This window comes from Carassius auratus, chromosome 43 (assembly GCF_003368295.1).
Source record: "Carassius auratus strain Wakin chromosome 43, ASM336829v1, whole genome shotgun sequence".
Taxonomy (NCBI): domain Eukaryota; kingdom Metazoa; phylum Chordata; class Actinopteri; order Cypriniformes; family Cyprinidae; genus Carassius; species Carassius auratus.
Window position 1 is genome coordinate 9,358,136 of NC_039285.1, and position 17,654 is coordinate 9,375,789.

At 38.0% G+C, this 17,654-nt stretch overlaps 1 protein-coding gene across 2 annotated transcripts in view; it reads left to right on the forward strand.

Annotated features, from left to right (window-relative positions):
* Positions 1-17,654, forward strand: part of LOC113061640 (phosphatidylinositol 4-phosphate 3-kinase C2 domain-containing subunit alpha-like) — a 35,812-nt gene that overhangs the window by 16,471 nt on the left and 1,687 nt on the right. For both annotated transcript variants that reach the window (XM_026230935.1, XM_026230936.1), the window contains exons 7-30: positions 307-386; positions 510-573; positions 679-825; positions 1,185-1,224; positions 1,628-1,847; positions 6,346-6,468; positions 6,592-6,759; positions 7,268-7,376; positions 7,470-7,612; positions 9,313-9,501; positions 9,747-9,840; positions 10,203-10,297; positions 10,455-10,635; positions 13,386-13,490; positions 13,852-13,944; positions 14,311-14,440; positions 15,175-15,311; positions 15,393-15,562; positions 15,638-15,794; positions 15,987-16,096; positions 16,194-16,401; positions 16,536-16,660; positions 16,741-16,858; positions 17,206-17,287. In XM_026230935.1, the coding sequence (XP_026086720.1) occupies positions 307-386; positions 510-573; positions 679-825; positions 1,185-1,224; positions 1,628-1,847; positions 6,346-6,468; positions 6,592-6,759; positions 7,268-7,376; positions 7,470-7,612; positions 9,313-9,501; positions 9,747-9,840; positions 10,203-10,297; positions 10,455-10,635; positions 13,386-13,490; positions 13,852-13,944; positions 14,311-14,440; positions 15,175-15,311; positions 15,393-15,562; positions 15,638-15,794; positions 15,987-16,096; positions 16,194-16,401; positions 16,536-16,660; positions 16,741-16,858; positions 17,206-17,287 (3,088 nt within the window). The remainder of the gene's footprint in view (positions 1-306; positions 387-509; positions 574-678; positions 826-1,184; positions 1,225-1,627; positions 1,848-6,345; positions 6,469-6,591; positions 6,760-7,267; positions 7,377-7,469; positions 7,613-9,312; positions 9,502-9,746; positions 9,841-10,202; positions 10,298-10,454; positions 10,636-13,385; positions 13,491-13,851; positions 13,945-14,310; positions 14,441-15,174; positions 15,312-15,392; positions 15,563-15,637; positions 15,795-15,986; positions 16,097-16,193; positions 16,402-16,535; positions 16,661-16,740; positions 16,859-17,205; positions 17,288-17,654) is intronic.

Sequence of the window (17,654 nt, forward strand, 5' to 3'; positions counted from 1 at the left end):
GTGCCTTGTCACCCGTAGTTGATTGTTTGCTTCAGTTGCACTACCAAGGACTGAAATGCTCCAGGAAAGCTCTTTTTCTGCTGAGCTAATCAAAATGACCACATAATTATGTATGACTGAGTTTACAGGTCATTTTTCGGAACTCAGTGATTCTGTTGTTGTTGTTTTCTGACATATGTTGTTGGTGTTATATCGTTCACTTCGCTGTTGTAAGTTGCGCTGAGTAAATACAGCTGGATAAAACACACACCGTTTCTGTCTTCATTTTCTATACCAACTGTATGTTTTCTCTTTGTACGCTAACAGGCAGAAGATGACATCTCCCCAATTGTCTTGGAGAAATACCTTGGCCTAGTTGAGAGGCCGTTTAAAGAGGCAGTCACAAGGTAGGAATGTGCTCCATCTTATCTCCTGCCCCTGCTAAAGACTAGGAAAGCCATGGGTGGCCTTTGAAGTCTCTGATTGTGCTTGTTGGTTTCTCATTCCTTTGAATGTTTTTTCTCCTCTAGAGAGGGTCTTGCCGAATACCTAGAAGGATATCATAAGCAAGTCAATCTCTGCCTTCAGAATGAGGTAACTTATTTCTCAAACAAATTAAGCTAATACTTTATAAAAAGTGTTTGAAACAACTTTAGTGTTTAGAGCTCGGTGCTCTCACTGTGTTTTCTCTCTCATTAGAGCACACTGTATAAAACAGTGGACAGTGTGGTTCAGTCGGTTAAAAATCTTTGCTGTGCTCTGGATGAAATTGAGACCCCAGCCATCACTGATGCAATCAAGAGGTTCAAACGCTCTGTCAACCTTCCTAGAACACGTTCTCCAGAGGTCAGAGAACATGTAATGAACAATATTAAAACTGTAGCTAATACTTATAAGACAATTTTAATCGCTATTTTAATGTTATGACACAACCAGTTGTTGATAAATGGCTGATATTATAGTTCTAAACGAAACTATAATCAGTTACTTTAAATTGTAAAACTGGGTTTAGGCATCACAACATTATAATATGGTATAAAAAATGTTGAGATCCACTAAATATTAACCTTCTCTAACCTTATTTAAATCAATTATTAGTATTTTGTTATTTATCCAATGCTGTTAATTAAACAATAATAATAATTCTGTTTAAATATTATATTATTTATTACTATCATTATTTATATACATATTTGTTTTGGCAGGCTGGTGCCACAAGTTCAGCTTCTACAGGTTCAGCTAATGGTAAGCGCAGCTCCTAAAGTCATCTCAATGTTCTTCTCTTAAAAGGCGAAGTTTTTAGTATTTTCTATATTAAAATGCTTTGCTCTAATACTTCATATGCACAGTCATCTGCAAGCAAGCCCTTTTGGTAATTTCCTTGAAAAAGTGTAAGCACTGTGGCTTTGTTGTGCTATCAGAACATTGCTCTGTTGTTTTATTTTTCATGATTCAAGCCAATTTCATATAAAAACCTTACCATTCTGTATATTATTAGTAGTAGTAGTTAAAAGTATTAATGTTTACTCTATTTATTTGAGCATATTTTGTCTCATATTTTGTTTCAGTCTAGTGATGCTAGTGGGCCAGAAATGACATACTTTAACATTACATCCGTGAACTTTACTCAGCTTCTTGTGATCCCCAGGTTATGATAGCCCAGTAGAGGAGAGTGTAGCCGGACTCACAGACGCTGTGTATGATCTCGCTAAGCTCTACCTGAGGTCTTTCTGTCCAGCTACTCCTGGCTGCATGATGGAAGAGCACATGGAGGACAGGAGGGACAGCAGAGAGGCCTCGGGCACCACAGAACACCTGCAGTTCACGCTGTTTGCCGTTCATGGCATTCCTGCTACCTGGGTCAGCAGGTAAGCACTGTGACCCCTTTAGTGCTCGTGAGATGAGTGTTTCTGAAGCTGGTATAAGCGTTAGTTATAAAGAAATTTATTTGAAAAGAAATCCATTTTCCCTTCCTGTTTTGGCGTATCAAGCCCCACAGTCTAAATAAGCACTAAACGATGTTTAATTCACTCCAGACTGATAATGACTCTGTTTAACAAACTCACAGCCAAGGTAAACTACTCAACTACTTTCGAAGCACTGCCTTAGTCCATATTCATTCCACTGTTATTTCCTCCTAGATAATTTGAGTAATTTTGGATCTGTGCTCTTTTGGAGCAATCAGCTGAAGTAAATTATATCTGGACCATTCAACATTTAACCCAACTTGGAGAGCTTAGAATTGTGTTATTTCCATTCACTACACTCAAAAGTAACCATATTCAACCTTCTTTTGAAATGGCCACCTATGAAAAATATTGCAAGGAATGAGGGCTGTGTCCTCTGATAATGAATATTTGGAGGGTCAAGATGTTGCTGATGATCTCATATTACTAATGCTGTGCAGTACAGCTAAATATTTAAATTTTTTTTGACAATCGGGATACAATTAGAAATGTACATATTAGTTCTTAAATGGCCTCAAATTTAGATTTTTAACTGTAAATTTTTGATCCACAAAAAACTTCAGTAACTTTGCTTTAATGCTTGTTGATCATTAAATGAGTATGGATCAAGTAACTAATCAACTGACTAATATATTGTGTGTGTATATTATGTTCAGTAGTTTGGGGTCAGTTTTTTTTGTATATATATATATATAGTTTTTTTTAAATACAAATTTCTCAAAAGATTTTTGCTTCAAATAAATGCTTCTATTTTGAACTTTCTATTTAAAAGAATAAAATAAGCTTGAAATGTATCCTGCATCACAGTTTCCACAAAATATTAAATTGCCTAAGCTTTTTCAACCTTGATAGTAATAAGAAATGTTTCTGGAGCACAAAATGATTTTTGAAGGATCATGTGTGTAATGGCTGCCGAAAATTCAGTTTTGACGTCACATTAATAAATTACAACTTAAAATATATTAACATAGAAAACAGTTATTTAAAATTGTTATAATATTTAACAATATTACTGCATCATTTTTTTTATATAAAAAAAGCAGTCCTTTGCTAAAAAGATTTAACATTTAAGAGTTAATGTAAAAATCTTAGCAATCCCATACTTTTGTATAGCAGGGTGTGAATGTCTTTTTTTATGTACAATATATTAAAATAGTTGATACTTTTATAATTTATTGAGATGCACCTGTAATGTCATGGAAAAGTTCATTTATTTTTGTAATTCAGTTCAAAAGGTGAAACTCGTGTAATTCGATGCATACAGACTGAAGTAGTTTAAGTTAGGGGTGCACCGATCAAGATCGGCCGATCGTTATGCGCAATCCAGTCAGTAATGCCGGTTCTCTAATCAGCAGTAAATTCCATCAGGTGCGTTATTTCACATAGAGCAGCTGTTACTACACAGAGCCATTTCATTTTCAACGTTTATTTGCGATTCTTCTCAGTTAACAACAGCTCTGTGTAGTAACAGCGGCTCTATGTGAAACCACACACCTGATGGAATTAACCACTGATTAGAGAACCGGCTTTACTGACGAGATGCGCATTAACGATCGGCCGATCTCGATCGGTGCACCCCGAGTTTAAGTCTTTGGTACTTTTATTTGTGAATATTTTGGCTCACATTTAACAAAAATCTCAACAAGTTAGAATACTTTAAGATCTATAAAAAAAATTTTTGTGAATTGTTGGCCTTCTGTTAAGTATGATCATTTACTGTACATGTACTCAATACTTTGTAGGGACTCCTTTTGCTTTAATTACTGCTTCAATTCAGCGTGGCATGGTGGTGATCAGTTTGTGGCACTGCTGAGGTGGTATGGAAGCCCAGGTTTCTTTGACAGTGGCCTTCAGCTCATCTTCATTTTTTGGTCTTTTGTTTCTCATCTTCCTCTTGACAATCCCCTGTAGATTTTATCTGGGGTTCAGATCTGGTAAGTTTGCTGGCTAGTCAAGCACACCAACACCATGGTCATTTAACAAACTTTTGTGCTTTTGGCAGTGTGGGCAAGTGCCAAATCCTGCTGGAACATGAAATCAGCATCTTCAAAAAGCTGGTCAGCAGAAGGAAGCATGAAGTGCTCCAAATCCTTGATTAACAGGTGCAGTGACTTTGGTTTTCAAAAAACACAATGGCCCAACACCAGCAGATGACATTGCACCTCAAACCATCACAGACTGTGGAAACTTAACACTGGACTTCAAGAAACTTGTTCTGTGAGCTTCTCCACCCGTCCTCCAGACTCTAGGACAGGGGTAGGCAAGTTCGGTCCTAGAGAGCCGCAGACCTGCAGAGGCTGCATATGAAAACTTAGGCAGGTGACTTGCTGCCTTGCTGTCTAATTGGGCAATGACTTTGCAGGCAGAGTGAAACTGATCATGAAACTGATTTCGGACAGGCTTCTGAGGCAGCGTAATGGTTTAATGATCTAAATCAAAATATAGAGAGCTTTGGTGATAATTAGGTTTATATTTCATTACTGCAATATTAATTTATCGCTAGAAATGGCATAAAAGTGAAAAACGTTGATCAGAAACATACATTAACACACAAACTGACCATCAACCGCAACTTTCAGACGCCATAATTTTTTGGCTTAACTCTCATGGAATGGAACGCACAGGATTGTGGGATATCAAAGGCAGCGTTGGATACATCTATGCTGCCTTCAGAAATTGGCCAGATGAAGGCATCTCAGGAGACAGGAAGTGAAGCTAACTTTGATTTTGGACGTGCCTTGATGCCTTCCTACCTTGGAATGCGTCCTCCGAAGGCAGCATTTTTCAGTTTTCGGATGCAGCCAGAGTTCAGCTTCAACCTTAATCAAACGCACCTGAACAAGCTTATTAATCCACTCAGGATTACTAAGGTACAGGCAGGTGAGGGTTTTTTTCAGAGTTGGAGCTGAACTGTGCAGGACTGCTGCTCTCTAGGACCGAACTTGCCTACCCCTGCTCTAGGACCTTGGCTTCCAAATGAAATACAAAACTTGCTCTCAAGAGGACTTTGGACCACTGGGCAACAGTCCAGTTCTTCTCCTTAGCCCAGGTAATATGCCTCTGACGTTGTCTGTGGTTCAGGAGTCGCTTAACAAGAGGAATACAACAACTGTAGCCAAATTCCTTGACACGTCTGTATGCCTTGACCCCAGCTTCAGTCCATTCCTTGTGAAGTTCGCTTAAATTCTTGAATTGATTTTGCTTGACAACCCAAGGCTGCGGTTCTCTCGGTTGGTTGCATTTTTTTCTTCCACATCTTTTCCTTCCACTCAACATTTATGTTAACATGCTTGGATACAGCAATCCGTGAAGATCCAGCTTCTTTGGCACCCTTCCTTGTGAAGGGTGTCAATGATTGTCTTCTGGACAACTGTCAGATCAGCAGTCTTCCCCATGATTGTGTAGCCTAGTGAACCAAACTGAGAGACCATTTTGAAGGCTCAGGAAACCTTTGCAGGTGTTTTGAGTTGATTAGCTGATTGGCATGTCGCCATATTCTAATTTGTAGAAATTTGTTGAATTGGTAAGCTTTTGTTAAATGTGAGCCAAAATCATCACAATTAAAAGAACCAAAGACTTAATTTGTGAAACTCGTGTATTAAATAAATTCAGTGCACATAGACTGAAGTAGTTATAGTAGAATTACTGAAATAAATTAACTTTTCCACAACATTTCTAATTCATTGAGATGCACCTGTTCATCACCAAGGGAGTTTACTCTTATGGAATTTAGCTGAACACTAGTTTGTTGAAGTCAGTGGGTTAATCTTTGTTTTAGGCCATACCGCATAGCTTGCTTTATCTGTAGCTCTCTTTATCTAGCATCAGCAGCAGCACTTCTCTGCTGTGGCTGAAATAGACTTGACTGGTGATTTCCATAAAGAACAGTGAGAGCAGGCAGATCTGCACAGAGAGAGGGCTGTGGTTGTGTGTTTGGAGGCAAAGCAGGGTCAAAGTTCTGCACCACTTGGTTCTGTATTTTGATCCAGTTCTCTAGAGGGAGAAACTTTTATTTGTCACTAATTTCTCCCTTGAGGATACTTTCTACCACAGTGCTTCATCACGGAGCCTATTTATAATAGTATGAAGAATGTCCATAGATCACACCAAAAGAGTTTCAAAATATGGATCTTTGTGCCATTTATAATCCTAAAAAACATTTCAACTTTGATTGGCTTTGTTGAAATACTAAAGCACATACTTTGCCATAATTTGAACCATTTCAAACAAATATTTAAATGAATATATGCAAACCATTTATGTGTAAAAATAGTGTTTAAAAGTGTGGTAGTCTTGATTAATTAATCAAATAAATCATATTCAAAGTATAAGTACAGTACAAGCCAATGTTTTCTTCCCTTTCTGTGCTGTAGATTAATTTGTCCTTCCTGTTTTTCAGTTTTGAAAAATACTACCTGATGTGTGCCCTGACCCACAACAACAGGAATCTCTTCAAGCCTGTCCAGTCCAAAAAAGTGGGAACATACAAGAGCTTTTTCTACCACATTAAATGGGACGAATTGTAAGTGTTAATGCCCCTTAAACATGCTAGCACGCTACTTCCTGCAGTTTTTAGAATTAGAGGGAAATCAGCGGGATTGCTGCCAGTTGCTGCTGTTGGTGACAACTTCCTCTGTTTCTTTAGGATCAATTTCCCTATTTCAGTGGCACTGTTGCCGCTGGAGGCCATGTTGAGTCTTTCCCTCTATGGGGTTCTCAACCAGAATGCAAACAACTCGCCAGATACCAACAAGCAACGGAAGGGTCCAGAGCTTTTGGGAAAAGTGTCCATGCCCCTGTTTGATTTCAGAAGGCAAGTTATAAAATAATACCTCAAATAAATAAGATTTAGAGTGTATTGTAAGTTGTAGAAGTTTCAGGACTCCTTCATATTTATTCAGTTGCACGTGCACTTTTTCTTTGTATGTTATAAGTAATAATTCCGTAATAAATCAGTTATTCATTGTTCATAATGCAAAAATGGATCCATAAACAGCTCCATTGTTGATGACTGAGATGTCATCCCTTCATTACCTCTTTATGTAAAATCCTGAAGGACAAAGAAAACACATTATGTAACACTGGCTATGATAAAATGACTGATTTACTGCCATTTTGATTGTTTCACTTACAAAGTGGGAGGTTTCATAAAATTAAATTATGACTCCAATTTATAATTACAAGTTATCATGTAATTATGGTAATATATGACAGCACAACATGACCACTGTATATTGGGATGCCTGTGGTAGTTTAATACATTTGAGACTGCAGTATAATAAATCATATAAACATGACTTCCATGCATTTTGTGTTTTTAGGGTGTTGTCAAGAGGTAGCAAGCTGCTAAGTTTGTGGACGTCTCCTCAAGTCCTTCAGCCTGGAGCTGCAGGCAAGGGGAAGAATCCTTCAGAACGGATCATACTGCAGGTTCTTTTATTTGTGCTTTTTTTTCCATCTAGAGTCAGTTGCTCTTCACTGACATTGATTCACACGTAAATATCACTGTCTGACCATTCTCAGGTTGACTTCCCCAGTCCAGTGGTGGACGTGCTCTACGTTGGTCCTCAGGAGAACGACTGCCCGGACCCTCAGTCTCTAGAGCCACTTGATTCGGGAGATCGAAGTGAGGTAGAAAAGCTGTGTGGACGAGCATCTGCTTTTGGGTAAGTTTGCATCGCTAAAAAGACCTCATGGCATAATGTGGATTTGCTTTACATTACAAGGAAATACCAGTTCTTGCTAAAGAGTAGTTGTAAGGTTTTAGCTAGGATTAGTTCGTAGGCTTTGATTCTGGCTTTTGGTAAATCCCTAATCAGAATAATTTGATAGTTACAGTGCCATGGGCTTCCTGTCTTATTTGAGCATTAGAAGCTTCATAATAACCCAAAGCAGCATATGAGCTGAACATGATTTCAGATATTGAGGATAAAAGAGCTTTTGAGAGCATTATGTAATTGAATCAGTTTCGCATAGTTACTCCAATGATATGGATCCCTGTCAGCTTGCTTATCTTATTTAAGGGTTTTAATTGAGTTGAGAATGAAGTGATTTTGAGCTTCTCAGTGTATAAAAACATCTATTAAATAGACATGGACATCATTAAGCCTATTCACAACACTATAAACACTAATGTTATATTCACACAGCAGCAAAATACAGAGCACATACATTGATGCTGCACTTTTTCAGGTTCAAAAGAGCATAATTCATTTAAAATAAAATGTTTTTTTTAACAGTGTAAAAGTCTGAGCCTAGAGAATGGGATCCACTTCTTTTTGTCCAAATAGACATTATTTGATTCTCATCTGTCTGTCGTCTTCTGTATGTACAGGACAATTTGTGAGTCAGAATGTTTATGAGAACCATTTAGTGTTTCACATGAAGAACTTTTTAGAGGTTTTCTTGTAAAGATAGCACAAGCGAACTTGATTCTTTGCAATAACAGACTTGAACTTCTTGTGTCTTCAGAATAAATCTCTATTGATAAGGAGACATTGCAGCTGAAAAGCAGAGAGTTGTCGGGTCTTGTTTAGTATGCTCTGCTGAAAATGCATTGCTCTGATGTAAAACAGAAAGCTCAGTCAGCTTTAAAACAGCCACACAACACTCAGCCTCAGCCGGCGGGCCGCTCTATGTCTCTCTGAATGCCCACCAAGTGCCAACAGCTGCCGGGCTCCCAGCGTAACTGGCCGTTTGCAGACACATTTAAGAGGGGTGACTTCTTTCCTGTGCCTCTTATCTCTGGATCAGGACAAAATCTTACTTTACGGTTCATGGATTAACAGTTTAGAGTGTCTGCTTCTTGGGTTAGGTTTAAGCCCACAGGAAGTAGCATAATTTCTAGAATATAATTTCTGAAACATACTGCAACTGTTATTCCGAAGTGATTTATGTAATGCATTTTACATCAAGCATGTAAAACATGCTTAAAGCACACACATTTGGAATCATGCCCATTGAGCCCAAGTTTATTTGTGCAGCTCATTTTCCACATACCGTCTTTCACTTTAAATACATTTGTTTAGGCTTTGCGTTTATAATTAATGTTTAGAATGAATGCCACTGTAATTTGTTTTATACTTATATTTTTCTGTTTTCTTTTCCGGTTTTATTCTGGAATGAGGGGCAGTGACATGTACACATTTATAGTGTTTGTAATGTATGTTAAACATTTGCATGATTTACCAGTATTTTACATTTACTTCTGAATGTAAAATGTGACTTGTACACAGATGGGACTTATGTTTTTTTTTCCCATTAGTGCAGTTTTGACCCCTTGAAACTTACATGTGGGTACAACTTATTTTCTGGAAAATATGATATTTCATCTACTTTGACATTGCCCTGTATTCTTTTCCACCAGGCTGTCACGAGCAGACAGGCAGCTGCTCTGGGACCAGCGGTACTATTGTCGGGACTATGAATACAGCCTACCCAAAATCTTGGCCAGTGCACCCAGCTGGGACTGGGGCAGTATGGGTGAGATCCACTCCCTTCTGCACCACTGGCCCCCTCTGTCGCCTGTTTCAGCCCTGGAGCTCCTTGATTCAAAGTATGTATCTGTTTTATGGCCCACTTTTGCCTTTCCGTCTGTATTGCTCAAGCTCATTTTTACCATATGACCTTTTTAATGTGTCACTTTGATCATATGATTTTTCTTCCTTATAGCATGCTTTCAAACTTCAATCATTTTTGACCACGTTATTGGTCTCATGACTTGCTTTATTACTATTCTCTGATGGAGAGGGAGCTGAGCATGTGGTGAGTGTTGTACTTGGTTGTGTGTGTTATATTCAGATTTGCTGACACAGAGGTGAGGAAAGTGGCCGTGAGCTGGATCGAGAGCAGCAGTGATGATGAGCTGGCTGACTATCTCCCTCAGCTGGTGCAGGTGCGCACACACACACACACACACACACACACAAACACGTTTGTGCATGTATCTTTTCCTTCTATAAACAGCTTGTCATAGTGCTTTCTGTTGCTTTTTCTTGGTCATACACATGGAAAAAGAAGTAGACTTTGTATACTTTTATATAATCCTTTAAAGAATGTTTTTGGATGCTTGGTTGCATGTTATTTACAGTTAAATTAAAATGTATTCAAGTAAAATATTTTAATTAAATGCATTTATTTTAATTAACTTTTCTGACCCACATAAGTTAACCTAAGTACATTTTCATATGTATGTTGCATAATTGTGCTTCAAGTATACTGTCTAATGTACTGACAAGCATTTATGGTAAATTGCAGGCAGTGAAGTTCGAGTGTCACCTCAGCAATGCCTTGGTGATGTTTCTGCTGTCTCGAGCTCTGGGAAATATCAATATTGCACATTATCTTTACTGGTAATTATGTTTATTAAAAGGAACATATACATTTTAAGAGTAGTCAGTTCAATACAATATTTAATCACTCAAAAATGAAATTTCATTAAGAATATGGTGATTTGTTGAAATTTCGGTTGATAGCATACACAGTCTGCTGGGGTCTGTTTGGCTTTAGGCTGCTGAGGGATGCCGTGCAGGACCCAGCGTTCGGTCAGCGTTATGACCGCATCCTTGGCGCGCTGCTGTGCCTGTGTGGGACTGGCCTGAGGGCTGAGCTTGAGAAGCAGACCAGGCTTGTGCAGCTGCTGGGTGCTCTGGCCGAAAAAGTGCGGCAGGCGAGCAGCTCCACCCGACAGGTAAGCCATGGCTGGCATTAATTAAAGAAGATGTCTCATGATTTTTAACCTGTGTAGAATGCATCCCAAAAATAGTGTAACATTCCTTTTATAGTTATATGGTTTTATTTAGAAGTTTCACACATGCATTGTTTGTAGATGTTGCTACACTACACTACTAAATAAAGTTTAGGGTTGGTAAGATTTTTTTATATTATTGAAAGAAGTTTCTTATGCTCACCTAGGCTACATTTATTTGATCAAAAACAGTAATATTGTAAGATATTACAATATTATGTTATATTATATTTTAAAATGACATTTCTATGACAAAGCTGCAATTTCAGTCCCACACAATCCTAATATGCATCTAATATGCTGATTTGGCGCTCAAGAAACATTTCTTAATATTAGTGTTGAAAGCTTTTTGAGGAAATGGTGCTATACGTTTTCACAATTCTTTGTTGAATAGGAAGTTAAGGTTTTTTTTTTCTTTGTCAATTTTGATCCATTTAATGCATCCTTGCTGAATAAAAGTAATAATTTCTTGAAAAAATCTGTGCCAGCAGCAGAATCTTGTGCTTCTTTATTTTAGTTGGTTTTATTTTCTTAAATCCAGTAAGGATTTATGAGTTCAAACCCAAGGCTTCTGGGAAACAAGTGCAGGATTTTCTAAATTGTTCAACAACTAGTTCCAAAATCGAATTTAATAATACTTTTTAAAACATGATCTGAATAAACATCAAGTAAAGGAAAGGTTACATAAGTATACAAGGAATCTCTTGTTTTTCTGTTTTCTTTTGGATTTTGAACAAGAGCTGGGTTTTAACCTTCAGTCCTTACAAAACACTTAAGAATATTTTTCTAACTAGTACAATGACCTGTGAAAGATTATTGGATCAGTGGGTGACTGTATTTGGATGAACCCTTGATCCCTCCAGCTCATCCAGTCAGTTTTGATATATTGTCTTGTACTGATATGCAATATGGCAAAAATATATGGAAACCAAAACACCAAGCCCATAAGTGCATGTTGAGCATTTATTAAAAAAATTGGCACTCACATTTGGTGTTCAAATTCATTCCAAATGTGTTCAGTGGGGTTCAGATTTGGGTTTTGTACAGGCCAGTCAAGTGCCAATCAATGGCTAAATAATTTTTACGGATCTCACTTTGCTCAAGGGTTTTTGTCATGCTGGAATGGAAAAGGGTCCTCCCCAAAGCATTGCCACAAAGTGGGATACGCACAATTCTCAAGAGTTATCATTGTGTTCTATAGCATTAAGATCTGTATTCAGTGGAATTAAAGGGCCTAGCCAAACATGCTGTCAGAAGGGGGGTGTCCGCATATTTTTGGTCATATAGTGCCTCATCTTATATCTCCCATGTGAACCAGTGGTTTACATACAGATGGAAAGCTCTTTTTAATGCTCTTTATTACTTGTAGACACATTTATCATGTTATGGCTTTGTCTGTCTTGGCTAAATAGAGTTGCTAAACCCAGAAACATATTAATGTTTTGCTCTTCCAATTCCATCATTCTGAATTCATTGGGTTTTTTGAATGGGCCATTGTTATGGTCCGTAGTTAACACAAGTAAATAAACTTTATCCTACAACATAAAATAAACCAGTCATTCACCAGTCATGATTTACTTCAGGCATTTAAGTGTCTGTTGCTATCAAGTGGTTAAATAAATGGGACTACAGAGGTTGTTGGGGACATTGACCAGCTCAGCTATTTTATTATTGTTGACGTAGTTGTTGTTTTAGTTTTTGTCAAACGGATAGTTCACCCAAAAATTAAAATGTGATGTTTATCTACTTACCCCAAGGGGCATCCAAGATATAAGTGACTTTGATTCTTCAGTAAAACCTAAACCAATACCATTCAAACCATCGCAGTCTAGCACTCTTATAATGTAAGTGGATGGGAATCACAGCTAAAACATACAAACAAAAATACATACACAAACAAAACCAAATTAAACCCTGTGGCTCGTGACAATACACTAATGTGTAAAGACACAAAACGATCAGTCTGTGCAAGAAACAGAACTATATTTATATAATTCTTTTACCTCTGATTCACACAATTTCTGAACTGTTAGAACTCTCCTGAGCGTGTTCTCAGCAGCAGGTGCGTGAGGCGGCTTCTTACTTTATGGCAGATCGCAGATTTAGAAATTGCATTACCACCATCTCTCCAGTGGACCATTAACACTAGGGATGCACCGAAACCTTAGGGTTTTTTTCACCGAACCGAACCCTAGGCTTGCACTACGCTGGTCGACGTCACGCGGGCGTTGATTGCGTGAAGGTGTTTATATGAGGAGGAACACGGCCCGACAGTTTGCTCTAAACTAAACTGTTCAGGGTTTTTTTCTTCTTTGTTTTAGCTATGATTCCCCGCCACTTACATAAAATCAAGCTCAACTTTTGATTTGAATAATTTATTAATAAATATTGAAGTTAACTTTAGCTAGGATTAGTAAATGCTGTAGAAGTGTTGTTCATGTTAACTAATGAAACTTATTAAGTGTTTCCAAGTTTTTTTAAATATTTTATTTCAATTAATCTAGTCTGCTTTTACAGCTTTGAAGTCTTTATACTAGCTCTCTTGAAAACTATTCTTACTCAAAACTCTCAACTTGGAAGTATTTGGAAACTTAGGAGTTTTGGGTGGAAGTCATGAGGTTGTAGTTGGTATCAGTCAAATTAGGTCTTAATGCTACTTAATTTGCCAGTCTGAATATTTGTCGTTTTTTTAGATGGTGCTGCTGGAGGGTCTAGAGAGGGTACAGTCTTTCTTCCAAAAGAACAGCTGTCGACTCCCTATTAGCCCCAGTCTGGTGGCAAAAGAACTCAATATCAAGGTGAGTATACCAAATTGACTATATCGAACCTACATTCTCAATCTGATTAATGCATTTGATCAGCATTTCTATAGAAGCTTCTAAATCCACACTTCCAAGAAACGGATCTCTTCAGCTCTCATGCTGGGTCCGGTTTTGTTCCATTTGCTGGGAAGCATTCACAATCGATTCACTCCCCCTCTCTTCCTGTTTCAGATGTAGAGTTTTCACACTCGTAAAGTCATGTGACTGAACTCATTCTCTTCTTCTCCCCATTTCAAAGCCCCTCTTTGTTGCCAAGTTGAAGAAGAGAATCCAACGTAAACCCTGAGGCTGATGTTGTGATGCTTTAGTAACATAGTGCTACTTTTGTTGAAACTAGGCCTGCTCTTTCTTCAATTCCAATGCTGTACCTCTGAAGATTGCACTGGTTAACGCAGACCCGCTGGGAGACGAGATTAACGTCATGTTTAAGGTGTGTGTGTTCAGTATAGTGAAGGGATCTCCATAGTTTGAATGTATACCTACTGTATATAGAGGTTTGTTATTGTTATACATCACTTTAGTTTGACAGTAGTTACAGGGCAGTCGGTTTCTTTTTCTATTAATTGCAATGGTGGGATCTTCCATTAAACTCCCAACTATAAACGTGCATGATTGATGGAAATTAGTCTGCTCTTAAAAAATGTGCCACAGACAAAAATTTAAAGTCTGGTCTCAGTCATGAACATGCCCTCTAGTGGTTCAATCAGTAGTAAAACAAAAGTAGTACCTACATATTCTAGATATGCTTGTTTTTGAGGTATGTCCGATTAGCTTATCCGTCTTAACTGAAACTCAGGTTGGAGAGGATCTGAGGCAGGACATGCTGGCGCTGCAGATGATTCGGATTATGGATCGGATCTGGCTACAGGAGGGACTGGACCTGCGCATTGTCAACTTCAAATGCATCTCTACTGGAAAAGATAAAGGTACTTTCTGCACTACATTTAAAACCCATTTAACTATTTTACATTAGAATAAAATAGTTCAAATATGTATATATTTTAAATACTATTATGATTTTCATTACTGTTCAAAAGTTTGGATTCTATAAGATGCTTTGTATTTGTTAGGGGTCTCTTATGGTCTCTAGAGCTGCATTTATTTCGAGTGAGTGAGTGAGTGAGTGAGTGAGTGAGTGAGTGAGTGAGAGAGTGAGTGAGTGAGTGAGAGAGAGAGAGAGAGAAAATATATATATTTTTTTTTTTCAAGTTTTAATACACTTTAAATTTATTCCTGTGATAGAAAAGCTGGATTTTCAGCAGTCTTCCAGTCTTCAGTATCACATGATCCTTCAGAAATCATTCTAATGATCTCTTTATTATTATAATCAATGTTGAAGCAGTTGTTGCTTAATCATTTTTGTAGATTCTTTGATAATAGTTCAAAAGAGCTAACCTTGTAAGTGTGTTAACTGTCACTTTTAATACATCCTTGTTGATTTATTAATTTCTCAAAATAATAATAAAACCTATTGACCCCAAACTTTTGAATGGTAGTGAATGAATATCCTGTTTATTGTAGGTACAACAAAAATGGCCTACGGGTCAGAGAAAATGTTGCAAATTGAAATGAAAAATAAAATTGATTTGTTTAATATTGCTTTATTAAAAATGACTTTGTGGCAGTACTTCTGTTATAACATTTGTGTTTGGTTTCACAGGCATGGTGGAGCTGGTTCCGTCTTCTGAAACGCTGAGGAAGATTCAGGTGGAGTACGGCGTGACGGGCTCCTTCAAGGACAAACCTCTCGCCGAGTGGCTTCGCAAGTATAGCCCCGCTGAGGATGAGTATGAGAAGGTACATTTAAAACGAAACTGGATAATTATGCATAGCAGTTTAGTCAAAGCCAGGTTCTTGAGGTTGACCGTCTCTTGTCAGGCCTCCGAGAATTTCATCTACACCTGCGCAGGGTGCTGCGTGGCCACTTACATCCTAGGCATTTGTGACCGCCACAACGATAACATCATGCTGCGCTCCACCGGCCACATGTTCCACATAGACTTTGGGAAGTTCCTGGGCCACGCACAAATGATTGGGACTTTTAAAAGGTGAATGATGACGAGTTACGTCATGTAAGACTGCTCAGTTTGGTTTTGTTAATCATGTTTTGTTCTCTTGTGCAGGGACCGAGCACCGTTTGTCTTAACCTCTGATATGGCTTACGTCATTAATGGAGGCGAGAGACCCACTAGCCGCTTCCAGCTTTTTGTTGACCTTTGCTCTCAAGCTTACAACCTGATACGCAAACACTCCAACCTCTTCCTCAACCTGCTGTCTCTGGTATTATACAGCACCGCACTGCAAACAAATCTCCAAAGTCATTTGTGTGTCATCAGTAAGGCTCTGTTTCAATGGTCAATTGCACAACCCTAGGGACAGGAAGCTGTTTGCATACGTTTCTCCATTCAGGATTTTTGTTGCTTTACTGTTTACTTGTTTATTGATCAGTTTAGTTTTGTGTGTTTAACACAGATGACACAGTCCGGTTTGCCTGAGCTTACTGGAGTCCAAGATCTTAAATACGTGCATGATGCTCTTCAACCTCAGACTACAGATGCAGAGGCTACTATTTTCTTCACAAGGTATGTGTTTGATTTTTTTTATTATTTTTTTTCGTGTTTTTTTTATTTAGCTCTCGGTTTTTACATACCGGTCTCTTTTCTATCTTTTTTCTTATAGGTTGATTGAATCTAGTCTTGGCAGTGTGGCCACGAAGTTTAATTTTTTCATCCATAACCTGGCCCAGTTGCGTTTCTCTGGCCTTCCCTCCAATGACGAACCAATCCTGTCCTTCGCTCCCCGGACATACACAATGAAGCAGGACGGCAGGATCCGAGATGCCTCCATATTTTCATTTCAGAAGAGATACAATCCAGACAAGCACTACGTGAGACTGATTTTAAAAGAGGAGTTTATAAAGCAGTTTATATTATTTTATTTTTTTAATAACAAATTATTTTATTTCCATCCAATATTACAATAATTTTTCTAATTTCACCTGGATTTTCACATATCTTCCAGACGTATGTGATACGGATCCTTAGGGAAGGTCAAAGTGAGCCGCAGTTTGTCTTCCGCACCTTTGATGAGTTCCAGGAACTGCACAACAAGCTGACCATCCTTTTCCCTCTGTGGAAGTTGCCGGGGTATATGATTTCACCTCTTGTATCATGGTTTGTCAAATTTCTACACTTCTATGTTCCTGAGAGTCTTTTTCTCTTTATAGGTTTCCCAGTAAAATGGTGCTGGGACGTACACATATCAAGGATGTGGCATCCAAAAGGAAGGTGGAATTGAGCAGCTATGTGCACAATCTGATGAGGGGTTCACCAGAAGTCACCCAGGTGGCTGAATGGAAATTTAACATAAACTGTTGTTCCTTTAAATTTTTATCGTAAAATATCATTTTTCAGCAGTCATGAGTCAACCAATTAAATCAATCAAATGAACATGCACGGATTTTTAGTAACATTGTCTTAATGTTTCAATGTTTTTGGAGTCTCTTATGTATAACAAGGCTGAATTTATTTAATCATAAACAGCTGGTCAATTTTAATCAATTTTATGCATCCTTGCTTAATATAAGCAGTATTTTCGCTCTGAAAACTCTTACTGATGGCAAACTTTAGAACAGTGGTGTAAATAACTGGGACGGAGTTGAATTAGTTTTTTTTTTTTTTTTTCTTCTTAGTGTGATCTAATTTACACCTTCTTCCACCCGATTGCGAGAGATGACAAGACCGAGGGGGTTGAAGGACTCTCAAAAACTCCAGGTATGTGCGTCATATTTCAAATTTGTACCTTTTTTTTTTTTTCATTTTTATTACCGTATTTTCTGGACTATAAGTCGCACTTTTTTTTCATAGTTTGGCTGGTCCTGCGACTTCTAGTCAGTTGCGACTTATTTATCAAAATTAATTTGACATGAACCGAAGAGATGTGAACCAAGAGAAAACATTACCGTCTACAGCCGCGAGAGGGCGCTCTAATGCTGCTCAGTGCTCCTGTAGTCTACACTGAAAACATAGAGCACCCTCTTGTGGCTGTAGACGGGTTTTATCTTGGTTCTTGGTTCTAAATAAATGCGACTTATAGTCCAGTGCGACTTATATATGTTTTTTTCCTCATCATGACACATTT